The 18226-nt window shown below is 34.4% G+C and overlaps 1 protein-coding gene across 2 annotated transcripts in view; it reads left to right on the top strand.

The window, feature by feature from the left end:
* Positions 1-18226, top strand: part of DNAH7 (dynein axonemal heavy chain 7) — a 216972-nt gene that overhangs the window by 73562 nt on the left and 125184 nt on the right. For both annotated transcript variants that reach the window (XM_019741305.2, XM_019741304.2), the window contains exons 23-27: positions 2616-2828; positions 4676-4785; positions 7347-7515; positions 9632-9734; positions 9850-9977. In XM_019741305.2, the coding sequence (XP_019596864.2) occupies positions 2616-2828; positions 4676-4785; positions 7347-7515; positions 9632-9734; positions 9850-9977 (723 nt within the window). The remainder of the gene's footprint in view (positions 1-2615; positions 2829-4675; positions 4786-7346; positions 7516-9631; positions 9735-9849; positions 9978-18226) is intronic.

Genomic DNA, 18226 nt, shown 5'->3' with positions numbered 1-18226 from the left:
AACCATGTTTTTTTCCTGGTCTTACTCCAAGAAGGCTGGAGCAGGCTAAGAATTGAGGTAGAGCATTAAAGTGTAAATAAACTATAATCCATTTATGTTCCTACCTAACTCCCAAGCATAGTGTGAATCTCAAGGGACACACAATTTAGGTCACTCCCTTTTCAATGTGTCCTCTGCTCAAAACTGTAATTCTTACCATATTGTGTATAGACACAAATAGTTTTCTTGGTTTACAGCAGTATCTACTGAAACTGAGAGGGAGTTATTTATTTGCTCATTTGTTAGTCAATTCAATTTTTTTTCCCACTCACCTAATATTTATTTACTCATTTGTTAGTCAATTCAATTTTTTTTCCCCCACTCACCTAATATGATGCAGTTATGGAGACATTCACAGAGGAAGCCAAAATGAGAACTGTGCCTCAAGGGTGACTCAGCTTCATAGATTCAGGTCCTCCAAAGCGGTAGCTTAGCAAGATTTAGCAAGTCACGCCTTTATTATTGTTCCTTGCCTGATTGCCCTTTTCTGTTGTGTTTTATGGTGCTTTCATAGCTGTTTTATGGTATGAAATTAAGCTTAATATGTGCCCTTAAAATTAATTCTTTTGTTTTTCATCTGCTTGTGATTACCCTGCTTCAAGTATGCCCTTCATCTGCTGCCTGTGGTTCTATCATGGGAGGCTAGCATATGTTTTTGTATTCTGTGTGTTGGTAATTTTTTTCTCTAATTAATGTGTGGTTCACATTTGAAACTGATGACTTTGGTTGAGCAGCTGGAGACTCTTGGCAGCCTTATACACAACTGAATGCTTCCATTCTCTGCAAACATCCCAAGTTGTTCAGAGCTTGAAGTTATAATAGCATCTTGTTATATTGTCACATTCCCAGAGGACCTGTTACCCTCAGGATATGTTTTTTCCACGTATTTATTCAATGAATGTTGATTGCAGAACTAGTCTGTCTGAGGCATTACAGGGGTGATGAAATGAATGAAAGAATCATCGCTGACAGAGCTCAGGATATTGCAAATATTGATGTAATTTTGAGTCAGTGTATCATTGTATATGTAGAAAGATCTAGGTATAACAAAAATATTTGATCCCAGATAGGGTTCATGTTTGACTGAATGTAATAGTAGTTACATTCAGATTCATTAGCTCACTATATGGAATGGCTTACAAGGAATGAAATGTAACAAAATACCATGATTTTTTTTCTATCCAGCTTATCTGAATTCTCATTCATATAGTTCCTACCACAGTTTGAAGCTAAATTTTACTTCTAAATCTGTTTTTCTAGTATAAGAAAATACATTCTGCTAGTCTAAATAGTAATAAATTCTTACGGACATATAATTTGTATGGTCAGGTCCAAACATTATAATTTTTATGTCTTGTGTTGAACTACAGAATGTGAGAACTGCTAAGGCTTTCAGAGAGACTCACTTTTACTGATGAGGAAACTAAGCTGCACCAACTGGCATAGCTTCTCTTCCTAGGATCAAAACTGTTCTTACTAATTTATATACTCAATATACTTAAATTCAATAATTGGCTCCAAGAATTGAATCGCTTATGGTTATTTAAACATGGATGGAACAGAAGTTTATTTTTCACTATTTATGAAGCAAATTAATAGCAATTAATGATGTAAATCATATAAATGAAATAGTGTTCAAGGACCAAACTTTAAAAAAAAATGACTACCTTAAAAAAAAAAAGATAAAATATGTCAAGGAATAAGAAAAGTACCCCTTAGAGAAACAACTTGCTATCCTCAACTCTATCCTTTAAACTTTTTCTCACTCTTGGAAATCCTCACTTTTAGTTTCATTGCTACCACTTACTTGGCTCTAAAGGAAAGAAAAAAAAACTCATTAGTGAATAATTTTTATTAAATATTATTAGAGTAGAGAAAGTGACCACATCAGCCTGGTGGGGCATATCAACATTTCCCTTAAGCACACCAGTTTTCATTGATTCTAATTTGATTTTCATTAACTGTCTTCTCTTTTTAAGTATATTAATTGGATTTACCCACCAGAAAAGAGACCCCAGAGTAAGCCTGGTCCTTAGAATGGGCATTCGCTCACCATAAACTAAAATGTTAGATGTTTTGTTTATTAGGATCTTTATACTTCAAGTGGCACAAATCCTACTCAGAAGTCCTATACAAGATTATTAGAAGGACTCATGGGATCCAAGAAGGAGCAGTTGGAATCACGATCTCAGGGCTTTGTTGCTGCTGCAGTCGCTTTCATTGTCTATCTTTCATCTCTACCAGCCTCTGGCAGGCTTTATTCCACAGTGGGGATGTAGGCTTGTGATAGCTTAGATTGGCACACTCAAAGAGTCTACCAAGCCTACTGAAAAGAACCACAGAGGCTAGAGGAGTGCAAATAGGTATACACAACCATATATGTCCACAATATCTGGTCACCTGGGGTTTGTTCACCTGAAATCTTTGTGGTAAGAAAAATGAATTATTTTAAAATTATGTTATATGGAAAATTGTGATAAAAATGTAGAAAATACTCTGTATACATGCTAGATCAAAGTGGTTTGGTTCAAAAGGATTCTGATCACATTAACTAATCATCTTTTATGTTCTTTCAGGCTCTTGGGAAATACTTGGAAAACTGTAACATACAAATTGACGATATTGTCACCTTGGTCCGTGGCAAATTGTCCAAGCAGAATCGTGTTACTCTGGGAGCCCTTGTTGTTCTGGATGTTCATGCTAGAGATGTCGTCGCATCACTTGTTAGTAAAAAAGTTAGTGATGACTCTGACTTCGAATGGTTAAGTCAGCTTAGGTACTATTGGCAAGTAAGTGATAACACTGAATGTTATTACACAGCAATTTCAGCTCATAGTGTTTTCATTTGCGTTTGCTGGCTCACATGGGAAATAGTTTCAGTTATGTAGGACTTTTTGCTGATGGCTGACTATACCCAAACAAGCATCCTCCAGGCTGAGGATTAAGGCAGACAAAAATGATATCTACATCATCTGTATAAAAACTGTATCTATATCTATATCCCAATCCATATCCAAATGTACAGTCACATAGAAATACATAAACACATACAGTTACACACAAATTGTAACGATAAAAAAAAATTACTCATTTTAAATGAGTCATTATGCTTGCTGAATCTGCAAAATGTTGAAACTAGTCAGTTTAAAGTAGCGTTTACAGATTCTTGATATATCTGAAGAATGTGCAAATCAGACTGTATTTTAGTCTGATTTAGTCATTAAAGTTTTCTCTTTTTTGATTAACTGAAGAAACCAGAAACATGATCTGGAAGGAAGGTTTTTATCAGGGAATCCAGGTGGATGGCGATAACGTCACCACTGAGAAGGTAGGAGGAGCAGGACCAGTTAGTACAGTGGGCAAAGTTGGGCCTGTTGAAAATGGGAAGAGAGAGCTCGTGACTGGAGATATGGACTCTAAAGTTCTCATTCACTTTTATGAAAAGCTGGGGAGGTATGGGGGTAAGTGGAGAGGAGATACAGAAATCAGAACCCTGGAAAACTATATGAGAAGCTATGTGTATAGTGGTTAGGATCTCAGACTGTGGAATCATTGTTTCAAATGCTAGATGCCCCCCTTACCAGAAGTATGACTTGGGCAAATTACTTATTCTCTTTAAGCGTCAGTTTCCTTATCTGTAAAATGGTGATAATGATAATACCCATTCTATTGTAAAAAATAAATTGAACAAATGATTGAAAATATAGGAGAACAATGATAATTATTGATAATTACAGAATAATGATAAAATAATTTCTCTTTTCTATTGGAAAGAGAAATTAAGAAAACAGTCTCATTTATAATTGCATCAAAAAGAATATAATACCTAGGAATAAATTTAACCAAGGAGGTGAAAGACCTATACACTGAAAACTATAAGATATTAATGAAATAAATTGAAGAAGACACAAATGAATGAAAAGATATTTCATGCTCATGGATTGGAACCAGAGACTGTGGGTGGGAGTGGGGGAGAAATGGGTGAAGGAAGTCAAAAGAAGCAAACTTCCAGGTATAAAATAAGTCATGGGCATATAAAGTATAGTGTGGCCACTATAGTTAACAATACTGTATTGCATATTTGAAAGTTGCTAAGAGAGTAGATCTTAAAAGTTCTCGTCACAAGAAAAAATTGTGTAACTATGTATAGTGATGGATGTTAACTGGACTTACTGTTGTGATCATTTCACAATGTACACAAATAATATTTTTACTTAAATAGCATGATTTAATTAGTTGATTTAATTAATAAAATAGTTTGCTGCTTAAATTATGCACAAATATCAAATCATCATATTGTACATGTGAAACTACTATAAGCTGTATGTCAATTATACCTTAATAAAAATAAAATTTAAAAAAGGTGTTAACAAGTTAAAAAAAACGAAAATATAGGGGAGATAAGAAACAAAATATATTTCCCAAAGATATTCTATAGGAAAAATTGGAGCCAGTTACTTCAATTACGTAGCCAAGGAAATTAGATATTGAATTCTACTGAATTAAATGATGTCTGAAAGGTAAATTTTAAAGATGTTGTTTACAACATGTCTATTATTTATAAAAGAGCTTGAGATTTCATATTATTTAGAATTCTATTATTTAAGCTAATTTTATTTTTCTTGATGTATCCTAGGAAAATCATTTAGAAACAAAGATGATTAATGCTGGCTTACAGTATGGATATGAATACTTGGGTAATTCCCCGAGGCTGGTTATTACTCCACTCACTGACAGGTGTTACAGGTAAACTATTAACTTATTTCTTATAGAGTACCAAATTATCTTCCACTCAGTAAAGGTGTCCTATGTTATCTTTTCCTAGACCCTTTATTCTCCTCTCAACTTGATCTTTAATTTGTCTTTCTCTGCTGGCTTCTTCTTCCCAGTTCTGGAGCTCTAACAATTGTCTGGTATTGCTGTTGTTTTTCACGTTGTTCATATATCCTGTCTTCTTGACACTTTCTGACTTCGTTTTGTATCATTTGAGGTCTCCTGATGTTTCCCCTGAAATATGGAATTTTCTGGAATTCTGTTTTCATGTGGTGATTTGTCTCATGCTTCACTGTTTCCTGGGTGTTCTCATTCACTCTCGGGCTTTAACAGATCCCCAAATCTGTACTTTCAGCCAAGGTGTCTGCTGTGGCTTTTGCCACACACATGCCTGCTGGATATCTCCATTAGATAGATCATAAGTATTTAGTTATATATTTTTTTCTATCATCTTTTTGAGTAATGAAAGGGCTTTAACTACTTTAATTTTAAGTTCCCATCTCCCATATTCGAAATTATTGGTAAATACTAAATTAAACTTTGTTTTTTTCATTTTCTTCCAAAAAATTAGTCATTTTAACTAGTTTATTGACTAAACCAGTCTCAGGATGCAAACAGAAAGCAACTTTATTCTTTCTTATCACTGTTCTTTTAAACTTGTGCTATCAAATGTTTTTCCCCATTCTTCCTGGATGAAATCTAGGGTAGATTCCCTAAATTTTCTGGTTACTCTAAGATATTAATGAATAGTAGTGTTTGGTTTTTTTGTTGTTTTTTTTACCAGATATTTAAAGTCCATTGAGGTAAAATATCATTGTCTTTACTCACCATTTCTTCTGCTTTGACTTATTTTTTTGCTTAATTTTTCTTCTTACTAAACAACTTCTTTTAGTAATGGTTACAGTGAGGCTCTGCAAGTAGTGAGCTCTATCTTTGTGTAAAACTGCCTCTCTTTTGGAGGGCCGGCTTCACTCAATTATTAAATGATAGATTAGCTAGATATACTAATAGAATTCTAGATGAACAGTAATTTTCCCTCAGCTCTCAAAGATATTACTCTCCTCCTTACTCTAATTATTATTTCTTTGTAGGTAAATTTCTTTGTCTCTTGTAGTTTTAAAGATTTTCTCTTTGTTGTTTATATTCACTTTAATGTTTCTAAATGTGGATTAGTTTTTATTTATCATACTTGGAACATTTTCAATTCATGTCTTTCTTTAATTCTGGAAAATTCTCAGCCATGGCCTTTAAAATTTTTCCCTTTCCCCATTGTCTTTCTTCTTTCGTCTATGTCTCTTAACTTTTCTTGTATTAGATTTCTGTATCTTCCATATTTACCTTCTATTATAGTATGTAATTCTCTGTTTTCTTTATGGTTATTCTATTTAATCTGTTTGCTAAATTTTTAAAAGTTCAATAGTTATATTTTTCGTTGCACATATTTCAACTTGTCTCTTTTATGAAATTGACTTCTTTTTCTTCCTGATATTTTCTGATGTCTGTTGCTTTTCATTGTAAATCTTATCGAACAAACCACCAGGATACTGAAGAGGGCAGAGTATCATGCATGTAGGAACACCTTCAGTCCTTTGTCCATCTGCCTTCACTACTGCAAGTCTGACTCTTTACTTTGATCTCTCTCTCTTCTGTTTTAACAGTGAGCTCACTTCTGGGGGAGGTTTTTCCACATTTAGTTTTACATATTCTCAGCTGTGGAGGTGTCCATGTGGAGCAGTTCCACATTTCTCTCTGAGGAAGGTCTAGGGATTTCTGTGGTCCAGAAAAATATTTTAATGTTAATTTTTCAGTTTGGATTCATGTGCCCATGGGTGATGGAAATTTGGGCGCCACCTCCATGAATAATATAGGCTTTCATCAGGCCCTGCGTGAAGCGTAAGCTTCCTGTCTTTTATGTGGTTGACTCTTTTTTTTTGGTCTCTCTGGAGTAATTTTAGTTCCCATTTACAGAAAATGTAGCCTTCTAGGTTTTATAGATGGATCCATTCCAGCTCCTCACCTTGCTCAGTTTTGAGTTGTTTTGTTTTTTCCTGTTTCTATATGGATATGTATACATTTGTGATATGCAAATACCAAAGCAATATGCACCTCTGTAGCTTTAGCACCTAATTGTCTTTCCAGATTTTCATTCCCTCTTTATTGGTGGTTTCCTTTTCATTCTTTCAAAAATGGCCATGTATTTCAAAAGTTATTATTTTTCTTTTATGTAGCATCTCCATATGCTTGCAGTTAGGGGGATTGGGTGGTTCAGGGTCAGCCTAATTCTCCATATTAATCAGATGCCAGCACTGAATTTCAAGAGTGAATTTGTTTAGATTTTGTCATATGTACAGCTATTAAGTGAAATATAATAATAGACAAAGTAATGCACAGAGATTTTCAGAGGTTAGTGGAAAGAAAGAAATTATTGATGAGGAAGTGGGAAATTTGGTTCTCGGTTTAAACTTTTCTTTTTTTAGTCTGTATATGAAAATATTACATTATTCTACAAAGATTGTTTATTTCTTACATTTCAGAACATTATTTGGAGCCCTTCACTTGCACCTTGGGGGAGCACCTGAAGGCCCAGCTGGCACTGGAAAGACTGAAACTACCAAAGACTTGGCAAAAGCTGTAGCCAAACAGTGTGTCGTGTTTAACTGCTCTGATGGGCTGGATTATCTGGCTTTAGGAAAATTCTTTAAGGTTGGAATTGACACCTAATTTTTTTTTACAATAGGATAACAGCTCACAGAGGAAGGTTATTTATAATGAAGCACAATTTAATGCAAATAAAAGACATTATAGTTTAAGTAAGGCAAAATACCATCTCAATAATTCTCAAGAGAAGTGGGGTTATACAAAAGCACATTTGGGAAGGAGCTAGACCTCCCTCTCCAATTCTGCTACAATGGGTCAGTATTACTGATAGGAATGAGTAGTGTCCCTTTAAGACATTGGGGCAGATAAAAGTTTGAGAACTACTACGTCATATGAAGGTTGTGGGAATCTGAAGGCTTCTTTAACTATAGATGTTGTTATTGACAAGATATGATTCAGTAATTTGTTTTTATAGGCACATTTTAGTTTATCTGTTAAACATGAAATTCATGTTGTACTTTTTTTCTTCTTATTTTGAGTTAGAATCCCACTCTTATAAGTCTGTATGATTGCAAATGGGGGAATTAAGATGTAAAGTCCCTGTCTATGAACCTATGAAAAGCTGGTCATTTAGCACTTTGTTGCTACAGCCTGTTATTCCTTAAAATATTAGGTAGTACAATTGAACACAAAATTCTCTATTTGGGATTATAGGTTCTATTTATTTGTAATTTTCTGTAATTTTCAAAGTACACTTTGAAAACTCTATAATCCTTACTTTTCTAAAATTTCTCCAGAGAAATTTAATATTTTAAAAAATAACCAAACAAATGAAAAATAATATGCCAATTCTACCCCATACATTAAACTGGCTGAAATATGACCTGGTCATTTTATAACAGACTTGGGATATAAAAAAATCTCTACATTTGTGATGTTGAAACAGAATAAGAGTTTTAAAAAGTCAAAATGATAATGAATAAAATATCAAGAATACATTTGAACAACCAATTACCTTTGTAATCATCCTCTGTGATAACATACAATTTTGTTTTAATGATTATTTAAGAAAAAAAAAGCAAATCTAAAAGATTATAATTATTACTCAACTTTTGAATTTATATGATATTCTTTATTCTTTTATTTAGATTCTTATACTAAATGGTATTAAATCTGCCCATCAATAAGTATTTATTGATTACATGGACACTTGTGTTAAGATCATGCTGAATAATGGGGGTACAGAATAAAAAAGACATGGGTCTTACTATTGAGACCCTCACAATCTGTGTAAACTGTTTGAATATATTACTTCATAAGCATTCCGTTCTCTGATTTCTAAGCCTTTTATTATATCATGTGTTAGAGATCAAAGTCACAGATGGAATTTTCTCTAATTAACAAAAATGCACATTCTTTGACATGCATAGAGTTCATGTTCAATCCAGTGTGGTTCAGTAGATTGAACTGTGTACAAATTCAAGTTCAGCCAATATTAGCAGTGTGGATTTGTACTAATTATTTAATGTCATATCATATAGCCTTAGTTTCCTTATATAAAAGATATATACAAAGTACCATGCATCATACCAGGTACTCAGTAAAACATACATACATATATACATATACAATCTATAGACTGTACATTCAACAAATATTTGCTAAATTGACTTTTTTAAGAGAATTTAAATTTGGACTGAGCTACTCAAGCTTGATTTTCCAGTTTTTCCTTATTACCAAATGGTACATATTTGTGAAGTAGCTATGAGTTAAGATTGCAAACCAGGGCCTCAAACTATGTTAGCTGGCTTTTAAGATCCACAGACCACAAACCAGTCTCATTGGCACCAGGAGTCATCTTATTTAGAGGATTATTACAACCAATTCTATGGAATCCATATGAAAAAACAAATAAAATCAACATGTAAATAAAAAGTTAGAAAGACTTTGAAATTACGAGTATATATCTAAATGCCAAAAATATACAGAAAGTTTTTTAAAAAGTCAATTGGAAAATTTTCCAGTTGATCAAACTCTTTATTCATGAAGAATAATGAATTGGTAATAATAATAATAATAAAGCTATCTTTGAAGATAAAGGTGAATAGCAATTTCCTTAATAGGATATTAAATTCTTGAAAAGATCAGGTGAAAATGCAACATTTCAATGTAATATTCAATCAGATAATAATTGAAAAATTTTGTTACTGTTTTCTCCCAGGGACTGTTATCTTGTGGAGCCTGGGCTTGCTTTGATGAGTTTAACAGAATTGATTTGGAAGTACTTTCTGTGGTTGCTCAACAAATTCTTACTATCCAAAGAGGTAATGGACTAGTTTGTCTTTGTGTGAAAAAAGTAGAAATATGAGAGGTACTGAGTGGCACAAGTCACATCTATCTATGGAATTGCTAAGTCATTTCATTCTTGATTATCTACAGGTATTAATGCAGGTGCTGATATACTAGTGTTTGAAGGAACTGAACTAAAACTTGACCCCACATGTGCTGTCTTTATAACAATGAACCCTGGGTATGCAGGGCGATCAGAACTGCCAGATAATCTGAAGGTATGAAAGGGGCAATTATATTATCCATATCTTTTCTGTAATTTACAAAGTTAATATATAAAAAGAAAGAACATGCTGTCCTTGAATTTTATCCAAAATATTTTAAAAACTGTTTTAGAAAATAATATTTAAAGATTTGAGTACCTTCAGAAAAAAAAATTGCTTTTGAGTACCAGATGCAATGTCCAAAATTCATATTTAAAAAATTGTAGTAATTATAGAAAATTAGAAAGTGAAGGAAATAATGAAAAGGTATCCATTCTACTGCTTACTGTATTGTATCGTCCAATTTAAAATGCCTTCTAAAATGCCAATTTTAAATGCTGGAAGCAGACAATTTTGTATACTGGGTGTTTTTTTCAATTTTATAACATTAGCATTGTCTTGTCTTTATAAACATAATTCTGTAAATAAATTTATTGAACTATGTCTTTCTGTTGGACATTTAAGTTGCTTTTAGTTTTCCTGCATTGTAAGTAATATTGCAATTGGCAGTTTTTACTTAAGGATTTTCTCATTTTAAAATATTTCCTTAGGTATAGTCATAGGACCAAGAGCTAAGTTGCTAAATTGTTTTTAACACAGGTTGAAACAGTTTACATCCCATGTCAATTCTCAGTTCTCATTAATACTTGACACCAATTTATTTTTTGTAAAAATAACAAAATACTTTGCTAATTGAATAGACTAGAATCTTTACTTTAAAAATAAAACTTTGATTATTAGTGAAATATGACATTTTCCACAAGTCTTTGTTAGGCATTTTGTATCCTTTTTGGGTAAATTGCATGTTTATGGCTAGTGCATCAAGAACAATGTTGAAGAGTAATGTAGTTATACTGTGTTTCCCCAAAAATAAGACCTAGCGGGACCATGAGCTCTAATGCATCTTTTGGAGCAAAAATTAATATAAGACCTGGTCTTATTTTACTATGATATAAGACCGGGTATAATATTAATTAGTAGATTATTAATCTATATTATAGATTAATATAGTATAATATAATATAATATAATACCGGCTCTTATATTAATTTTTGCTCCAAAAGACGCATTAGAGCTGATGGTCCGGCTAGGTCTTATTTTCGAGGAAACACAGTAGTTGTGGATCCAAACCCAAGTCCTCTGACTTTAAATCCTACCTTCCTCCCCACTATTCACATGCTTAGACTGACAGCTTCTCAGACGAAATGAGGGATTTTTCTTTTCTATCTAAAGGACTTCTGACACAACTTATTGCTGCCAAGTGTTTTTGTATTTCCATTCCATGCGCTTTTATAGGTTAGACGAGGTGGTTTACTGTTTCGCCTCAGTGAAGGAAGGTATGATTAAAAAATAAAAACTGGTAAATCCTCTTTGTCCAAGAAGCATTTTGCAACTTTCAGAGTCTTTACATTTGGAAAGCTATTTTTTGTAGCAGTTCTTTTATCCACTCACTTATGTTGTTCTTGAATTCAGTAGGATCAATCTGAACAAATAAATGTTTGTAAAGGCAAAAATTCTGTGAGTAGCTGATCATAAAAACCTGGGACCATTATTGGTTGAATCTCTTAATGCCCTATGTGGAGTTTTCCATAGTTTTATTTACTGTGCAGGTTGAAGTGATGTTAAAATATTCACCTTGTGGTTCTTGGGGGAATGTATTTTCCTTCCACTTTAGGCCAAAGTGTCTCTCAAATACTGATAGCTTTTTAAAATTTTCTCCTATTGTGCAGGCTTCTTGGTTAGAGCTGCTGCAGAATATCTATTTTTAAGTATGTATGGAAATACATAACAATTTTTTTGGGGAAAAAGTCTTAGTCTGAAATTTAAGTTGTGTATTGCTTAATAACAAAACAAACTAACTAACTGACAAATGCTGCTGAGGCCCAGGGAATGTTGTTACCAGTCTTCAGAGTCATCCTTGAAACCTCCTCCCTGTTCACCTGGTGATTCAGCCAGTTGCAAAACCTAGGGTTCCGATTTCACAAGTCTTATAATTCCTACTGCTCCTCTCCAGTCACACCTTGCTTCTACCCCTCTTCAGTCTTCTCTCGCATGTCTTACTTGAAAGACAACAATTCATTTGTCACCAGTCTCGTCGCCACTGAAATTCACTATAATGAATTTCCCATTACAATGTTATCTATCAGAAGAAATCTAATCAAATAATTTCCAAACTTAGAAAAACTGCTGAGCTTCTTTTTGCCTACAGAATAAAGTTCAAATGTCTTAGCCTGATCTACAAGAGACTTGTCATTAGGACCAACTGCATTTGTACTGCCATCTCCCTGCATCTATCTGTCACACTGGGCCTTACTAGCCACCTGAGGTCCCCGGGCCTTTGCACATGCTATTTGCCCTCTTGAATGTTCCCCTCCAGTACATAAGTGACCACTTTCCTGCCTGATAAATTCACGCTCATCATTTAAGCTAGTAATGAACCACTGTTCATACATATGGTTCAGAAACAGTCTTCTGTGTGAAGCTCCTTGACCAGAGCAGAATCTTTCCATTCTGCACATGTCCGTGGGCTCTTCCAGGACTCCTTTGTTAGGTTTCTACACTTGTAACTCCTGAGACATGGGTGATGGATTCTGTTTCTCCAGTTACCATCCCTACTTTCTGCCTGGATCGCTCGTGGGTGATTCCACACAGTCTTCACTGTTGGAGAGTTCTCACTTTGCCAGGGAGTATCTTGGGCAGGACTTAAAATGACTCCAGCTTGGCTCTCTCTAGTTCATAGTATGTACACCTCATGCATCCTTTTTCCAAACAACCTCCAGCAGTGAAGACCACATTGATTCTGCCGCCACATGCCACTTTTGCTTTCTCATACATGAGTCAGGCATTGATCCATATCCTGCCAAATATGGGCATACCCATCAAGCTCTCACTGAACTTAGGGGCAAAGAGGTTTATTGTGGGGATTCACAGCATAACAAAAATTCCCTTCAATGGAAATCTTTTCCAAAATCATCCTTCCTCACTTACTTTCTCAAAAATTTTATAATCTACAAATAAATGAAGAATTGTATACATTTCCTTTGTAACTTTTGTGTATTGTGTAGATCCTATGTATTTTGGTAACTGATGTGTATCATATCATGCGGAAAGAGTCCCATTTTGACACCTTGTTCATCTAGATAATGCTTACATAGTAGAGCAATTTCTTAAATACATCTCCACTTTAGAGAAGCTATATTTTATATTGAAACTATTCTGAAGAATCTATACTCAATAATCATTTCAAAATAGTTAAGTGTTAGAAACCCTGGTAAAACAGGCATATTCTAGCTCTTCCAATGTCACAAAGCCAATAACCTGATACATAGCTTTCCAGAGGGTATGTAGGATGAAACACGATAGTAGTAAAGAGGACAAAAAGTGAAGCAGATCCTAAATCCTCCATTTCACTCAACTGAAACCTTGCTTACTCCTGAACAGGTCACAATATTTATGAAACTTATTTCCAATCCTTAAGAAAGAAATGGTAAGAAGTATTGCTTGAGGTTTTTTCTTTTCTTTTTTCAATTATACCCAATATGCAATCCTTTGAAAGCATACTCTAGGAATTATATATACTTCATATTGTATCACCCTTCTTCTTCCACCAAATGGGGCAGAAGCAATTAAATAACTATTCTTTCAAAAAAAAACAAAAAAACTTTTATTTATTTAAGTGTTTATTCCAGGAGCCATCAGCTCCAAGTCAAGTAGTTGTTTCAATTTAGCTGTGGAGGGCGCAGCTCACTGTGGCACATGTGGGGACGGAACCAGCAACCTTGTTGTTAAGAGCACCGCTTTCTAACCACTGAGCAAACCGGCCACCCCCTAAAATAACTATTCTTGAACATTCATTTCTGCTGAGGTACACATGGAGGGTAATGCTCACATTGATTACATGTACTGGAGTTTATTCAAATCCTGGCATGTTATCTGGATCTATAATCCCCTCCTATTTATTTATTTTTACATTCAAGAAAGTATGTCATTAGTTAGCTAGAATCCAATTTAATTTTTTATTTATTTATCGGGGTAACAATTGTTAGTAAAATTACATAGATTTCAGATGTACTATTCTGTATTACATCATCTATAAATCCCATTGTGTGTTCACCACCCAGAGTCAGTTCTCCTTCCATCACCATATATTTGATCCCCCTTACCCTCATCTCCCACCCCCCACCCCACGTACCCTCTGGTAACCACTAAACTATTGTCTGTGTCTATGAGTTTTTGTTTCTCATTTGTTTGTCTTGTTCTTTTGTTGTTTTTGGTTTATATACCACATATCAGTGAAATCACATGGTTCTCTGCTTTTTCTGTCTGACTTATTTCGCTTAGCATTATTCTTTCAAGATCCATCCATGTTGTCACAAATGATCCTATTTCATCTTTTCTTACCGCTGAATAGTATTCCAGTGTGTATATATACCACAACTTCTTTATCCATTTATCTATTGAAGGACATTTTGGTTGTTTCCATGTCTTGGTCACCATAAACAAAGCTGCAATGAACATTGGCGCACACGTGTCTTTATGTATAAATGTTTTCAGATTTTTTGGGTAGATACCAAGGAGAGGGATTGCTGGGTCATATGGCAATTCTATTCATAATTTTTTCAGGAACCTCCACACTGCCTTCCATAGCAGCTGCACCAGTCTGCATTCCCACCAACAGTGTATGAGGGTTCCTTTTTCTCCACAGCCTCCAACACTTGTTACTATTTGTCTTGTTGATGATAGCCATTCTGACTGGGGTGAGGTGATATCTCATTGTGGTTTTTATTTGCATTTCTCTGATGATTAGTGATGTTGAGCATTTTTTCATATGTCTATTTGCCATTTGTGTGTCCTCTTTGGAGAAATGTCTCTTCAGGTCCTCTGCCCATTTTTCAATTGGGTTGTTTGTTTTTTTGTTGTTGAGTTGCATGAGTTCCTTGTATATTTTGGATATTAGCCCCTTATCGGAGGCACTATTTGCAAAAATCTTCTCCCATTCTGTTGGTGGCCTCTTTATGTTGTCGATGGTTTCTTTTGCTGCGCAGAAGCTTTTAAGTTTCATATAGTCCCATTCATTTATTTTAGCTCTTACTTCCCTTGCCTTTGGAGTCAAATTCATAAAATGCTCTTTGAACCCAAGGTCCATAAGTTTAGTACCTAAGTTTTCTTCTATGCAGTTTATTGTGTCAGGTCTTATGCTTAAGTCTTTGATCCATTTTGAATTAATTTTGGTACATGGTGACAGATAGCAGTCCAGTTTCATTCTTTTGCACATGGCTATCCAATTCTCCCAGCACCATTTATTGAAGAGGCTGTCTTTTCTCCATTGTATGTTTTTGGCTTCTTTGTCAAAAATTATCTGTCCATATTTATGTGGTTTTATTTCTGGGTTCTCAATTCTATTCCATTGGTCTATGTGTCTGTTTTTCTGCCAATACCATGCTGTTTTGATTATTGTAGCCCTGTAGTACAAGCTAAAGTCAGGGAGTGTGATACCTCCAGTATTGTTCTTTTTCTTAAGATTGCTTTGGCTATTTGGGGTCTTTTGTGGTTCCAAACAAATCTGATGATTTTTCTGTTCTATTTCTTTAAAAAAATGACGTTGGGATTTTGATGGGGATTGCATTAAATCTATATATTGCTTTGGGTAATATGGCCCTTTTAACTGTGTTGATTCTTCCAATGCATGAGCATGGAATGTCTTTCCATTTCTTTGTGTCTTCTTCAATTTCTTTTTAAAATGTCTTATAGTTTTCAGCATATAGGTCTTTCACATCTTTGGTTAAGTTTATTCCTAGGTATTTTATTCTTGTTGCTGCAATTGCAAAAGGAATTGTTTTTTGTATTTCTTTTTCTGAGATTTCATTGTTAGTATATAGGAATGCAATGGACTTTTGTACGTTGATTTTGTAGCCAGCAACTTTACTGTGTTCGTTGATTGTTTCTAATAGCTTTTTGGTAGAGTCTTTAGGGTGTTCTACATATAGCATCATGTCTTCTGCAAAGAGTGACAATTTAACTTCTTCATTCCCAATTTGGATGCCTTTTATTTCTTTCTCTTGCCTGATTGCTCTGGCAAGGACTTCCAACACTATGTTGAAAAGCAGAGGTGATAGGGGACAGCCCTGTTGTGTTCCTGAACTTAGAGCAAAGGGCTTCAGTTTATCACCACTAATTGTGAGATTAGCTGAGGGTTTGTCATATGTGACCTTTATGGTGTTAAAGTATTTTCCTTCTATACCTATTTTATTAAGTGTTTTAATCATAAATGGATGTTGTATCTTGTCAAATGCTTTTTCTGCGTCAATTGATATAATCAAATGATTTTTGTCCTTTATTTTGTTTATGTGATGTATCACATTGATGGATTTGTGGATGTTGAACCATCCTTGTGCCCCAGGGATGAACCCCACTTGGTCATGATGAATAATCTTTTTAATGCATTGTTGTATTCGATTTGCTAGAATTTTGTTTAGGATTTTTGCATCTGTATTCATCAGAGATATTGGTCTGTAGTTTTCTTTTTTTGTGTTTTCCTTACCAGGTTTTGGTATCAGGGTAATGTTGGCCTCATAAAATGAGTTAGGGAGTACTGTCTCTTCTTCAATTTTTTGGAAGAGTTTGAGCAGGATTGGTATTAGATCCTCTTTGAAGGTTTGGTAGAATTCACTAGTGAAGCCATCTGGTCCCGGACTTTTGCTTTTGGGAAGGTTTTGGATGACTGATTCAATTTCGTTACTGGTGATCGGTCTGTTTAGATTTTCCAGTTCTTCATGGTTCAGCCTTGGAAGGCTATATGTTTCTAAGAACTTGTCCATTTCTTCTAGGTTATTGAATTTGGTGGCATATAGTCCTTCATAGTGTTCTGTATGATCCTTTGTATTTCTGTTGTGGTGTGATAACTTTCCCTTTTTCATTTCTGATTTTGTTAATTAGTGTCTTCTCTCTTTTTATCTTAGTGAGTCTAGCCAAGGGTTTGTCAATTTTGTTAATCTTTTCAAAGAACCAGCTCTTTGTCACATTAATTTTTTCTATTGTCTTTTTGTTCTCTATTTCATTTAGTTCTGCTCTGATTTTTGTTATTTCCTTTCTTCTGCTGACCTTGGGTTTCATTTGTTCTTCTTTTTCTAGTTCTTTAAGGTGTAACATGAGGTTATTTATTTGGGATTTTTCTTGTTTCTTGAGATAGGCCTGTAATGATATAAATTTCCCTCTTAAAACTGCTTTCACTGCATCCCAAAAATTTTAGGATGTATTTTCATTGTCATTTGTTTCTATGTATCTTTTGATCTCTCCTCTAATTTCTTCTTTGACCCAGTCGTTCTTTAAAAGTATGTTGTTTAATCTCCATGTATTTGTGTTTTTCCTGCTTTCTTTTTGCAGTTGATATCCAATTTCAAAGCCTTGTGATCAGAGAATATGCTTCGTATGATTTCAATCTTCTTAAATTTGTTGAGGCTGATTTTATGTCCCAATATATGGTCTATCCTTGAGAATGTTCCATGTACACTAGAAAAGAATGTATAGTCTGATGTTTTAGGATGAAGTGCTCTATATATGTCAATTATGTCCATTTCATCTAATGTGTCATTTAGGGCTGCTATTTCATTATTTATTTTCTGTTTGGATGATCTATCCATAGCTGTCAATGATGTATTTAAGTCCCCTAGTATAATTGTGTTTTGGTCAATTTCTCCCTTTAGTTCTGTTAGTAGTTGCTTGGTATATTTCGGTGCTCCCTGATTGGGGACATAAATATTGATGACTGTTATGTCTTCTTGTTGTATAGTCCCTTAACGTTATGCAATGTCCATCTTTGTCTCTTGTTACCTTTTTCACCCTGAAGTCTGTTTCATCTGATATCATTATGGCTACACCTGATTTTCTCTGGGTACCATTTGCTTGGAGTGTCAATTTCCACCCTTTCACTTTGAGTCTATGCTTGTCCTTGTAGCTGAGATGTGTCTCTTGGAGACAGCATATGGTTGGGTTTAGTTTTTTGATTCAATCTGCTACTCTGTGCCTTTTTATTGATGAGTTCAGTCCATTTACATTTAGGGTGATTATTGATATGTGAGGATTTCCTGTCATTCTATCTTTAGTTTTCTGGTAAGGCTGTGTCTCCATTGTTCCTTTGCCTTTTTGTTGTTGTCTATTATTTCTGTGTGGTGGTATTCTATGATGTTTCCCTCTGTTTCTTCTTTTATTACAGTATATATTTCAGTTCTGGATTTTTTTTGAGTGGTTACCCTTAAGTTTATGTA

Source organism: Rhinolophus sinicus, linkage group LG01, assembly GCF_036562045.2.
Source record: "Rhinolophus sinicus isolate RSC01 linkage group LG01, ASM3656204v1, whole genome shotgun sequence".
NCBI classification, from domain to species: Eukaryota; Metazoa; Chordata; class Mammalia; order Chiroptera; family Rhinolophidae; genus Rhinolophus; species Rhinolophus sinicus.
This window is presented reverse-complemented; position numbering and strand designations above follow the sequence as displayed.